The sequence below is a fragment of the Sminthopsis crassicaudata genome, chromosome 1, assembly GCF_048593235.1.
Source record: "Sminthopsis crassicaudata isolate SCR6 chromosome 1, ASM4859323v1, whole genome shotgun sequence".
Classification (NCBI taxonomy): domain Eukaryota; kingdom Metazoa; phylum Chordata; class Mammalia; order Dasyuromorphia; family Dasyuridae; genus Sminthopsis; species Sminthopsis crassicaudata.
Window position 1 is genome coordinate 430,279,007 of NC_133617.1, and position 14,423 is coordinate 430,293,429.

Sequence of the window (14,423 nt, forward strand, 5' to 3'; positions counted from 1 at the left end):
AATTTAAAAGTGATTTCCATTCCTAAAATTCTATAAGAATGCCTAGCTTCAAAACTGTGAAGAAAAACTATATTTAAATCAAAGTAGAATATCTCTCAGATCAACATACTGGAGACAATGGTATACAGAAGAAAGAGGGTTGAATTTGGAGTCAGAGGACCTGTGTTCAAATTCTGATTGCTACTCACTATCAGTGTGATTCTGGGGCTGGACTGACTTCTTTTCAAAAAGAAAATGGTTGGACTAGATGGCTTCTAAGGCCTCTTTAAGCTTTAAATTCGTGATTTTAGGATCTCAAGGAAGAACATGATTTTCCAGGTGATGAAACACAGGTATGGCTTACTCACAAAAGCTAGAGGCTGTCTCTGGAGATAAAGTTGAAAAAACTTTGTTTTGAAAACAAAAGAATATAGCAAATGTTAAGCCTGCTGCATACTGGTTAGCTTCCCAGAGGACTTTGTTAGGGAGATTCAATGAAGCAGAAATTTTTGGATTTTGAATGGATAGGAACCAGCCTAGAGGGAAATATTTTATTGTAAGGGCATGGACAGGATCAGGACCCTTGACAAAGATGTGAAGTCAGCAAAGTTTATCTCTAATCCTCCCCACCTTCCCATCATTTATTTCTAACATTTCTTTTTTTCCTTTTATTATCATTTTTCCCTGAGAGGCAGCTAGGTACTCAGTGAATGTAGCTTCAGGACTGGAGTCAGGAAGACCAACTAAATTCAAAGATGATCTCAGACATTTACAAGTTATGTGAGTGACCCTGGGCATACTTAACTTCTGTTAGTTTCATTCATCTTATTTGTAAAATGTGGATAAAAATAGTACCTACCTCATGGGGTTGTTGTTTATAATAATTGCAAAATGCTTAACGTAGTACCTAGCATATAATAAGAACTATTTAAGTATTAGCTATTGTTGTTTGCTCAGGTTTTTAATGTCCTTATGCTGCTCACACTTTTGCCTGATGGAGAGGAATGTGATAATAAACTCATCAACACAATACATTAGCCATTTTATTTCTATTCCTTCTAAGTGTGTTTACTATATTCTAAGAGGGCTAAATAGAAAAAACAAGTGATTCACTCAAGGGAATAAAATGTCTAAAATGAACTTTCAGGGCAAAGATAGTATTTGTGTAGAAGAAGTCCCTACAAAACTCATTACACTAGTTCTGTCTTTTCTTATAGCTAAGTACTCCTTTAAACAAAATTTCATATTCCCATGGGTGATACTGAACACAGAAGCATATACATGTATGAGAAAATGAATTTGATGTAAAATTCCACAAAACTGAGTCAAATAGTGGTATCATGGGAAATTTGAATTATGCATATATTAGAAACAAATTTGGGAAAAAGCAAAGTGTCAAAACCAAGGATATTAGAAAATCATCCACTGGCCCAGAGCAATTTATGTGATTTCTAATTAGATATAATGAAAACATCAGAAATCACAATAGCATTTCCTTTCAGACAGCATGGGTTCTATCATCCCCCAGAAAACATTGGACATGCTTCAATGAAATGGATAACCAACAAATAAAAATCAAAATTTAAATCTTGACTCATTCAGAGACTTTAAGACTCAGTCCCCCCCATTAATTCCCACCACCACACCTCACCCATGGGTGCTCTGATCATCATTTTCATGGTCAACATGGACACAAGTACTATCAGAAACAACATTGGGGTTCCAGTTACTTATTAAGACAAGTGCATTATCATCTGGTTCCTTTCAATCAGAAAAAAGCATAGTCTTTTTTTTTTTTTTTTTTGGTCAAAATGGCAAAGTTAGTCCTTCTGGGTGGAGCCAAGGTGGCAGAACAAAGTCAGGAATTTTCTTGAGTTCTCCCAGTTTCCCTTGAAAACCATATGAAACCAAGCCTCCAACCAGAGTCTAATGGAATAAAACACTCTCCAGCTCAAGATAGACTGGAAAAACTTCAAGAAAGATCAGTCTTATTATGGTGACAAGGTTGTTCAGCCCTGCTTAGATAGAATCTGGGAAAAGTGGTGAGATGGTCTTTATTACAGCAAATCAGACCCTCAGTCCTGGATCAGTAGAGGCGCAAATTAGTGGGGTACCTTTCTCCCAGATCAGAAGGCGAACTCTGGGAAACCAGGCTGTTTCCTGAACAGAGCAGGTAAAGCTACCATCTGCAAACACAAGGGACCCCTATGCTTAAAGCCAAGGCTCAGAGCTGCACAGGAAGCTTGAGATAGTACCTACTTTATTCCAGGAGCAGAGCCTAAACATAAAGGTTAAAAAAAAAAAAAAAAAAGGAAATACCAAAAGAAAACGAGCAAGAAACAGAAAAGAACCTTGATTACAGAAAGCTACTATGGTGACAGAGCAGATTAAAGTACAAGCACAAACACAGATGAGTACAAAATAATGCACAAAAGAAATCTCAAAGAGTGATATGAATTGGTCTCAAGCCCACAAAGGCTTCATGGAAATGCTCAAAAAAGACTTTAAAATGAAAATAAGAAAGGTAGAAGAAAAAAATGAGGAAAGAAATGAGAGGATGAGAGATATACAAGAGAGTCAACAATTTGAAAAAGGAAGGGAAAAAATTGTCTGAAGAAAACAAATCCTACCAAAGCTAACTGAAGAAAATCACACATTAAAAACTAGAACAGGGCAAATGGAAGCCATACTAATACACCTGCCAAAAATTATTATACAGAACTGGAAAAAAATAATAACAAAATTTTCTGGAAGAATATCAAGGGAATTAAGGAAAAACAATGCAAAGGATGGTGGCTTAGTAATACCAAACATAAAACTATAGTATAAAGCAGCAGTTATCAAAACTATTTGGTCCTTGCTAAGAAATAGAGTGCTGCTTCAGTAGAATAGATTAGGTACACATAACTCAATAATCAAGACCTATAGTAATCTAGGATTTGATAAACCTCTAAATTCCAGCTTCTGGAATAAGAACTCACTGTTTGACAAAATTGCTGGAAAAACAAAAGTAATACATCAGAAATTCCACATAGGCCTACATCTCACACCCCATACCAAAATAAGGTAAAAATGGGCACATGATCTGGCCATAAACAAATTAGGAGAGCAAGAGATAAGCTATTTATCAGATGTTTGGAGAAGGGAGGATTTTTTTTTTTTTTACTAAAGAAGAACTAGAGAACATTATGAAAGGCAAAATGGATAACTTTGATTACATTGAATTAAAAAGTTTTTGCATAAACAAAACCACCAAAAACAAGATTAAAAGGGAAGTAAAAAGCTGGGGAAAATATTTACAACCAGTGTTTCTAATAAAGGTCTCATTTCTAAAATATATAAAGAACTGTGTTAAATTTATAAGAATACAAGTCATTCCCAAATTCATAAATGGTCAAAAGATATGAATAGACAATTTTTTTCAATAGTGAAATTAAAGCACTCTATTGTTATATGAAAAAAAAAATGCTCTCAAACTATTGATTAGAGAAACGCAAATTAAAACAATTCTGAGGTACCATCTCACATCTCTAGGATTGACCAAAATGACAGGAAATGATAATGATAAATGTTGGAGGGGATGTGAGAAAACTGGGATGCTAATACATTATTGGTGGAATTGTGAAATGATCCAATCATTCTGGAGACAATTTGGAACTATGCCCAAAAGGCTATAAATCTGTGCATACCTTTTTATCCAATAGTGCATCACTGGGTCTGTATCCCAAGAAAATTATAAAGGAGGGAAAAGGATGCACCTGAGCAAAAATGTTTGTAGCAGTTCTTTTTGTGGTAGCAAAGAATTGAAAAATGAGTTGATGTCTATCAATTGGGGAAAGGCTGAATAAGTTGTGGTATATGAAGGTAATAGAATATTATATTGTTCTATAAAAATTGAAGAACAAGCTGATTTTAGAAAGTCCTAGAATGGTTTACATAAACTGATGCTGAGTAAAACAAGCAGAACCAGGAACATATTATACACAGTAGCCACAAGAATGTGCAATGACCAACTGTGAAAGACTTGATTCTTGTCAATGGTTCAGTGATCCAAAGCAATCTCAATAGACTTTGGACAAAAAAAATGACATCTGCATCCAGAAAAAGAACTAAGGAGACTGAATATAAATCAATAATGCTATGTTCATTTCCTTTTTCTGTTTTTTTTTAATCTCTTCCATGGTTTTTCCCTTTTATTCTGATTTTTCACTTTCAACATCCTTCATAAGTCAATGTGTCTTAAAGATAAATAAATTAAAAAAAACATTGGGAAAAAAGAAATGAAATAGAACAATTCTAAGTATTAAAAAAATAGCAAAATTGGGGATTCTATAGGGTGAAGTAGTTTGAGGTAGATGAGAGTGACCTGTTATACCACAAAAATATTGCCTTTTAAGTTTAAAAATGAAAGAGATCTCTTGAACATGAAGAACATGAACAACATGAAAGGAGAATGCAGGTAGGTCAGTAATGAAAATGCTGCCTCTGATTGCTCTGATAATCAGGTTTCAAAGATGTCATCTGTCTTTTTTCTTACCCCTCATTTCACCAGGAGGCATTGCCTGTCCTTAATCAACCCAATTACTCAAATTTATCTTGCACTATATTCTACTTTGGATTTTCCACTCCAGATAGATTGGTGTTTTCCTGTTATCTATACATAACATGGTGTACTCATTTCCACCTTTGTGCTTTAATTCATGATGAAAACCATCCCTTCTTCCTCTCTGCATTCCCACAAACCCAGGACCCATAAAGGTAAAAAGACACACACACACACACACACACACACACACACACACACACACACACACACACACACATTTCATTTTGAAAGGACCTTTTGAAGTTATCTAACTATTACAATTGAAAGCAAGCATTTCCCCTTTAACCTTTGCTCCTTAAACCCAAGCTACAAGCTTATCTCCTTTATGTCAACTTCTTTGGAAATCCAAGGTCACATGGACCACCTCTCTTCTCTTTACTTTAATTGTGTTTACTATTGGTTCTTCAGAAATTTATTACATGTCATCTTACCCTCTCTAATTATTATACGTATATATACATACATACATGTATATGTACATACACACACACAGCTGCAAACTTCTCAAAGCTCAAGACTATTTGTTATGCTATTATATCCTTCACCAAAAAGAACTATGTTATTATTTTTTAAATATATGTATGTAATCTGACCTCTCAACCAGTCTGCAAGCTCCCTACAGATTCTTTCTTTCCTGCAATCAACACAATATATTTAATAAATCTTTATTGATGAGGAATAGGTATTTGGTATAGACTTGATGGGTTTTCTTGATTTCTAAAAGTCACACCTTAGATGCAACATTTCCCATCATCTGAAATATGTCATAGTTATGTGTTGAGATAAAGAGAAAGTTGCCTCTTGACTTTAAAAATGTCCTTAGTAACACTCGGAGGTAACAACGTGGCAACCTATATTACACATAAGATGTCTGGCAGGCTTCATATAAGAGGTTTTCACATTAAATAAATGCTCCACTCAAAAGGTTATATTTACACAACTCATTAGGAATCTTTTTTTAATGCTTTTGACACTCATTAGACTCATAATCGTCCAATGAAGCTACTCTATAACAAGAGCTAAACATTCCATTCTAGAAGATGAATAATAATTAGCTTCTGCTTAGCACTTTGCTCCTTAGCAGGTCTAATTTTAGAGCATAATTAATCCTGCAGAAGCAGCATAAGATAAGTGAAATATTTATGCAGCTGCGTTAATTCATGTATTTACTCCTAGGGAAGGCATTCAGAATTGGACACAGCTTTCTCAGAAGATTAGCTTAAGACGCCCCCTGTACCAACATCATTTCCTTTCCTATGTGCCTGTCTCCAGCTGACTTCCATATGTAGAGCCAAGAAGACATCATCTCCCACCCAAACTCCAAGCCCTAATCTCTGGCCTATGGACAGAAAGCACCTCTTTGATCAAAAACAATAGATTTCTCTCCTTTCCATGTTCTCCGACTATATTGAGCCAAATTTCAGGCTTTTTCAAAATTATACTCTTCATCTGCTTTCTTTTCCATAATAGACTAATTTTTTTCTGCTCAAAAGTACCAAGGGTTTAGTTGACATCATTCTGAGGATAGTGGACAATCTTCTTCACTGGAGAACTTTGAGAATTGGATAGACATCTTCATTCTGATATAATTTGGGTAAAGACCTTTTTTTGGGAAATAGGATTAAATTATTCTTCCTCATTCTTCTTAGTACACAAGGATTCTGGAAAGTCAAACAAGTCTCATTGGTTTTCACAAGGAGAAAAGTTTAAAAATTTCAATGAAATGGGACCTCCCCAGCAGGGAGGAATGACTTAGAATTTGGTTCAGGGCAGAAGAGATGGACATTCATGAATGGATCATACACCTACTAATTATTATACACAGTTTGAAGAATCTTCTCAAGGCAAGTAACTTATGGTTGTTAGTTAAATACATCATCCAATTTGTAGGTTAAATATTTTTAGAATTTCTGCCATGAAAATTTAATATATTGTATGTGCAGGTGGAGGAAAAGTTAAAAACAAAAGAGTTATCCAAGCAGCTGAACTGTAGAGCATAGACTATTTATTTAGGCTCTGATACTAGGTTGAACTATCATGGAAGGAATCTCCAATTGACCCAAAGTAGTGGAGATGGGAAATGCATCCTGAAGCATTTACTAAAGAGTTCTTGAGAGGGAAGGAGATTTATCTAATTCTCATTCTATCTTATTTACATTTAAACTATCTACTCTCATTTTGTAAATGAGAATTTTGAGGTTTAAAGAAGAGAAATAGTTATTCAAGTGCTATTTAGTGGAAAAATTTTGACTGGAATTCAGATCTCATTTCCAATTAAAAACTCTTTCTGCTATATCATTACACTTCTTGTTTTGTTTTTTGTTTTTTGTTTTAATAAAAAATTATATCCTATCAGGGCCTGCAGAGACTCTTTAGAAAATCAATTAATGAAAGCTAAAGCACCCAAAGAAGAATACAATAAAAGAAGGTATAATCCAGTCCCTACCATCACCAACAAACTGAAGAAGGGCCAAGTCGATCTGCCTCTTCCATGGGGAGCCTTTCTGGAGGGCGATGCCATATCCAGTAGTAGCAAAGATATAGCCACTCCCAATTGTCACCAGTTTGCAGCCTTCATCTCTCCCAGCCTTGTAATTCAGCACTGCAGCATCATAGATGAAAGCATCCAACTTCCTGAAATGAAAAGGGAACATGTTGATTACATGAAACACCAGGCTACCAGCTCTGGTCCTTGATTTTAGGTCCCTATTGAGTGTCATCCCAAGTCTTTGATATGGAAGATGATGACTCACAGGCTCTGAATTCCCAAGTCATGAAAGGATCTATTTTTAATGAGAAGATATAAACCAGAGTCTTTGCTTTCCAACTTACAAAAAGCAGCTAAATAAAGACATAAAAGATCCACATATTCAAACTAGTAAATAGCTAAGTATCCTGGCTTGTTAAATGCATGTCCTTAACAATCAAAATAGCAGTGAATGACTTTCTATTTTAGAAAGCTAAAATGGGAATAAATATGCAATTAGTTGCAGTAGAATGGAGGAGGGAAGGAGGAAACTAAAGGAGAGGCATTTAAAAGAGTTAAGGGAAACAAAGTCAGTCTTCTGATATTTTCAGTCTTTTCTCTATATCATTGCTTCTTCCTTTCCTCCTTTGACAAGAAAATAGAGAAAGACTGAATAATGGAAGTAGTAGAGATATCATGGAACACTATATGATGTCAGAAATAGCTGCAAAGACATCGTCTTTGGAAGACAGCTTTTTGGAAGGGCTGTCTGGGCTCAGAATCAAGGGTAATTAAAGAGAGTGCATAGGGTTATGCGACTATAGGTTTCTATCATCAAGCCCAAGGAGTGACATCTTGGCTCAAACTGAGAAAGAGATTATTCCAAGCTACAGCTAATCAAGGATGGTATGAAAGCAATTGATAAAAATGGAAAGGAGAAATTATTTATGATTGGGAGTCAAGAACCCAATATGATAGGACTGGAACTGCTAAAAGAAACAGCAATATATAGAACCAAAGAATTCGGGGACAAATATTCTTATGTAACCATAAGTGCATGATCAGAGTAGTAAAAGGTGACGTTTCTAAAAAGGCAGAGGAATATTGAGACTCAATAGAGAGCATATGTAACTTGGAAGCAAGAGACTTTTATGTTCTTCTGAAGTCCAGACTCTATCACTATTAATTACAACTTTAATCCATTAATCTAGGACCTTAGGGTAGACCACATCACTTCTTATGTCTTCAACTTTTTCCATCTATAAATGAGAGGATTAGAGTAAATTATTTTTAAATTGTACCTTTATATCTAAAATTATAATACTACAAAAGACATATGAATGACATGTATATGAGGGGGTGATGAGAAACCAATGTTCCCCTCACATTTTTTAACAGAGATGCCAGACAAATATTTACACTCAGCTTTTCCTCTTTGGAGATATTTGTGCCCTCAGCACACTCATAATTGGTAACTCTCTTCCCAATACTATCATTTCATGGGAGGCCCTAGCAATGTTCACTCCATTCCTGGCTAAGCTTTCTGTACCCTTTTTTAAACCTCTCTTTTCCAGTTCGCTTTTGTGTGTTGTTTTTTCTCCTATTAGAACATAAGCTCATTTAAAGCAGAGACTTTTATGTGCTTGCATTTGTAACATTTATAGCAAGTACTTAATAAATGTTTTATCTATCTAAGGTCCTAAACCTTTCCTTCTGCCTATTAATCTACCTAGAATGATGAAATCTGGCAGAATGAAAAATAAACTTTTGAAATGAATGTCTGAAAGTAGGAGCTGGTTTAAACTAGCAGTCAAATTTAATGTTTTCAGCACTAGCATAGATTTTTGCAAATCAGAACATAGTTTGCTGACAACCCATCTTTTGTTGATTATCAGTCAGAGGAACAGGAAGAATAAGATATTTTCCTGGGAAATATGTGAAGATTCAAAAAAGCACATTGCCAGAAAGGCTGAGGAGGCAACTCTAAAGGAAACTGTTATTTCTGGTCTAAAAAATTATACTCATGCTGTATGATGGCCAAATTAATAGCAATATTTATACATAAGAATCATAATGACAACCCCAGGCTCAACCTTTCCAGCTGTGCATTCCCTGATAACATTGTTTTATATAGCAAATATTAGAGATAAACAAGAAGATTATTTATGAGATATCACAGTACTATTCACTCAATTTTCTGAGCCCATCAAATAATAATAGAATGTCTATGCCTCCAAATTATGCTACAAAGGAATGCAACTTGTTCTTTCAAATGAATGTTATTCCTTTAAAATTAGTTCTTTTAAAAGACTAAATGATTATTTAACAAATATTATCATTGATCCAAATATGTTTGCAGCTTGACTTTGAGAAATGTTCTGTTCTGAATATGTAAGAAGTATTTAATAACTACTCACAGGATCATAAGCTCATGAAATCAGAGATTTAGAGTTGGAAGGGACCTCAGATGTTGTTTGATCATCATATAATGGATTTATTACAGGAAAGGAAGTTAGAGATTGTATTTTATCCCCTCCCCCATGTAGGTTAGGTCAGTTTTTTCCTACAATGGTACTAAGACATTTCTCAAGACAGTTGGCTCAATAAAATATTAGTCAGATTATTGATGCTACTTCCTCATCATCTAAGTAAAAAGCAATCATGAGGGCCAGGGGGTGAGGAATCAGTACTCTTAAAGGTTTGGTTGATAGATCACAATGGAATCAGACAAAATAATTTCATTCACCTAAAACAATACAAGGTGTCTTCAATGTCTATCCTTATTCAACATCTTGACCTTCTTCAATGACTAACTGCTGAATAAGTTCTGAGACTCTCATTTTGTTGGAATTTTAGTTTAGTAGTTTAAATTCAAACTACCAGAAATCTGGCTGGAGTCAGGCTCAGACCAGAACATAAGTCACTTAGTATGACAATTTTATTTTACAGGTGAAGAAAATAAAATTCAGACAGCTTGAGGATCCTGCATGAGGTCACAAAGGTCACAAAGATAAGAAGGGAGCAGAGGCCAGATCTGAATATAGTTCTTCTGACTTTAAATTCCAATACTCTTTCTACTATACATAAAATAAGGATCATAGATTCACTGATTTGAAATTACTATCCAGTTCAATCAATTCATTTTTTTAGATGAAGAAACTAAAACCCAGAGAAATTAAGCCCACAGTCATACCAATAGTAAGCATTAAATTTATGATGGAAAAACAGGTCTTCTGAATCTTCTGGGAAGTCAGGGATTTTCTCTCTATCTTTATCCTTCTGATTTCTAGATGAAGGAGTAGACGCCTAAAAAACTGAAATGATTTGCTTAAAGCCATGTAAGAAGTGAATTCCAGAGTAAAGATTTGAACCCAAGTTCTTCACAGCCTATAGCTCATTTCTGAATGCCCTAAGTGGTCTCAACTTTTTCTTTACTGAGAGAGACTTAAGTTTTAGAAAGAAACAAAAGTTTTTAGAGTCAAGTCTACGGAATATGCTAAGAAGAGGAGGGGGGTCAAGTTGGACAATATTATATTAAGTGATAGATAATGCATAGCTACAGAAAAATGAGATTTTCTTCAGTTGTTTAATATCAGTTTTCTCTTAAGAAGCATCTTATCTATTCAAAATAATGATAGAGGCATTGTATTCTCTCCTAAGGTGAGACTTTGAACAAGCAACCCTCAATTGGATAGTTTAGTGTGGGCATAATTATTACATAAACAGCATAATTACATCATCTTTTTACTGCTTATTCAGAATTTGAAAAGTCCATTTAATCCAAACTCTTCATTTGACTAATGAAGAAATTGAGACTTATAGTAGTAGTGACAATTGACCAATGTCATATAATTGTTTAGCAATAATATTCCATTACAATATGCTGTTTCTTCCAATAAAGAATGAAGACATTCCCAGAATTTTCTTGGAAAGTATATCTGGACAACTATGAGAAACTCTGCAAAGCAAGTATATGCTTTTATTGTTATTTAATTACTTGCATTTTCTCCCTGTGCTCCTATAGCAAGAACTACCAAATATATTCGAGTAGTCACACTATTCTACAAACCACAGGTTGGATCTAAGCAACTTCATTCCTTTTCTAGACCTGGAGCTTTAACTGAAATAAATAAGTGGTAAGCCAATGCTACTCTTCAGAACCAAAAAAAAAAAAAAAATCCTCAGAAACAGCATGATAAAATCAACCAGTCATTCAATAAGCACTTATCAAGCAAGAACTGTGTTTTGTGCTGGGCATAGAAAGGCACAAAAGTAAAGAAAAAATTCCTACCCTAAAGGAACTTATAAAGGAGACAATATGTGCAGCTATAATTATATACAACATAGATTCTAGATTATTTGCGAGAAACGAGGTGGGAGATTAATCAATAGTTGCAGCATTAAAAAAAAATTAAAACAACTCACATAGAAAGTAAAGCTTGAGTCTAGTCTTGAAAGAAACTAGAGATTTTAAAAGATGTGGGTGAAAAGGAAAGAGATTTCAGACAGAGGCAACAGCCATGGATTGTTGTACACGAAGAAATCCAAAAGGACAGTTTGGCTGTCATAGAGTGTATGGAGAAGATAAATGTGCAATGAGATTGGAAAGGTAATTTGAAGCCAGACTGTGAAAAACTTTAAATCCCAACCAAGGCATTCTTTTATTATGTATATTTTGCACTGGAAGTAATAGTGATCCACTGGAGTATATTGGGCAGGCTAAGCATCAGGAAATGTGAAAAATTGGTCACATAGCCTCAACTCTTGGGGCCTCATTTTTTCCCTTGGTAAATTGATGGAATCAGTTAGATCAGGGCTTTTTAATCTTTTTAAATCATGAATCCCTTTGATGAAACCTATGGATACCCATGTTCAAAATAATGGTTTTCTATCTACATTCATGTTTGAGAAAAATACTAAATTTCAGGTAGAGGTCAATGAAAACAGAGATGTCATTCCCCCCTCCATTCCAATTAAGAGATAAACTAAAATCTATCCATTGCCTCTATGGGAATTTGTTGACCCCAGGTTAAGGACTCCCTTATCTACTTCTCTCATTTTTTTTTCTTTGCACATGCATCTCTTAGCCTCTGTGTAATGAGGCACAACTTGAATAACAACAGCTGAGTCAAAGTCAATAATCCATGATATTGGTTATCTTTCTGACGCTTCAAGATGACAGGTCAGGCTGGTCCTTTTCTGACTAGCCTAAACTGCTACCTTAGGAGGTACTTTATTTCATGATCTAAAGAAATCTGTAGGGTAATTCTCCCCATATATGTTTTCACCTCTGTAGTTATCACACCTCTATTTCTTGAATTAAATTTACTATTCAATTATCCTACATCCCAATTCTCCAAGTCAAGTCAATTCATTGAGTATTTATTATTTTCTGTGAACATGATCTTGTACAGACTCTGGAGATAGAAATGCAATATAAAAAGCATCTTTGTGCTCAGGGAGCTTACATTCTACTGGAGAGATACAGCATTTCTATATTGATGTAAACAAACACAGCACGCCTTCAGCAGACTTTTAGTCTTGCAATTTTGTCAGAGGAAAGAGAAGCAACCTAGCACCGGAAGACCAATTTAAACCAAAACATTTGGGGGCTTTAAACAATAATTGCCTGCGACACAGAGCTGTATTAGGCTATGACTCTGTAATTGACAAAAATGGGATTTGGAACAAGAAGAAGATTAAATGTAGGCACTAGGGGAAAGAGTCACTTTGAACTAATGCACAGTCAATCACAGCTAGAAGAACTTACTAATCGAGCTCCCCTGGTTATCTTTCTTTGCCTAGACCATTTTCTCCTACTATTAGGAAGGAGGTTATTCCTGTCTAAGCTTTTATTGCTCTGTCTGCACTTCACATGAGGTCATCAGCTTGAGCTGAGCTCAGCTGTCACAGCCTGAGTGGCTTCACCAAGCAGTGCAGGTGAGGTCTAATTTCAAAGCCCAAGAAACCCAAGATTCTAACAATGATCTTGTCACAAATTTGACCTAGGGTCACTGCTACCCAATTGTCTCTCTGCTTCCATTTTTATAAAGGGTTTCTTTCACCCTTCCCCTCCCAGAAAAGTAAAAAATACTAAATTTTCCAAATATCCCTGGTACATCAAACTTTTTTTGATTTCTAGAAGAAAACTAGAGATTAATTTCCCAGGTTTTATGGAGGACATGCCAAGCATCAAGCAAACCTTCTTTGAAGGTGGAAAATTCACTTTTGTTAAGGAAAACATCTGTTTTCCTCCTTCTTGTGACTATTAATTTTTAGATTAGAGATGGAAGGAATCTTAGAAGCTAACCATTTAATGGGTAGAAAACTAAGGCCTGGAGAACTAAAGTAATGTCCTGGGATTTGAATCTAATTACTAACACCAGAATACGAAGAAAACATCCTCCTCGCCTAACTTCCACAGAGAAAAAATGTAGGACAGAATGGCATATTCTAATCGGTAATCACTGCCAACCTAATTTGTCAGGCTTTTGGGCTGCCACAATTATTGAGAGTGGGAGGACAGGGAGGTAGAACCTGACTATTTTCTTTGTTTAGGTTTGCCTTTCTTATTCTAGTACAGTAACCCTACAAAAGAATTCATAGGACCATAGATTTAGAGCTAGAAACTCAGAAGTTAATTCTAATTTCATTGTAGAGATGAGGAAACCAAATCTTGGAAAGATTTGTTTAGAAACCCAAATATTTTACTTCTCTACCTGTATATTTGTTAATTAGTTGACATATGCATGCTATTTCAATGTTTATGAAGCACTTTTTTTAGACAGTCTCTCATTTGGTCCTCATAACTATGTGAGGGAGGTGTTATTATCCCATTTTGCAGATAAGGAAAGTGAAGCCTAGAGATTATGAGGACTTGCCTAAGATTGGAAAGTTAAAATTGGCAAGTTAAATTGGCAGAGCTAGGCTTTGAACTCAAATACTTGAGACACTAGGTTCAGCAGCTGATTCCAATTAGTCAATGTCCAAGGTGAAATACATTATCTATTGTGCTGGCATTCAAACACAGAACTTAAGATTAAGAAACCAGGACTTTTCCTGCTAACTAGGGCTTTCTCTTCATTCCAAGTCTATTAGTAAGACTTTCTGCCCCAAATCTCAGCATCACATGGCAGTATTTCATATGGTTTGGGTGATCATTTACTACACATTACCTGCTCATAATTTTCCTTTCCACTCATCATGTTCTTATACATGTTTTAGCTCTCTCTCTAGGGGTCTCAGTGCATTTAAAGGCTAATTATATAGTTAAGGTTAATTATTCATTCATTAACATTCAAGAAGCCTTCAACAAGACACCTTCCTTTACACTGACTTGTTCAGATAAGTTAATAAAATTAGAGCTCTGTA

The 14,423-nt window shown here is 35.1% G+C and overlaps 1 protein-coding gene across 4 annotated transcripts in view; it reads right to left on the bottom strand.

Moving 5' to 3' along the window:
* The window catches only part of GRIN2A (glutamate ionotropic receptor NMDA type subunit 2A), a 500,193-nt gene that overhangs the window by 31,123 nt on the left and 454,647 nt on the right, over positions 1 to 14,423 (bottom strand). For all 4 annotated transcript variants that reach the window (XM_074280519.1, XM_074280518.1, XM_074280520.1 and 1 more), the window contains exon 10: positions 7,032 to 7,219. In XM_074280519.1, coding sequence (XP_074136620.1) covers positions 7,032 to 7,219 — 188 coding nt within the window. The remainder of the gene's footprint in view (positions 1 to 7,031; positions 7,220 to 14,423) is intronic.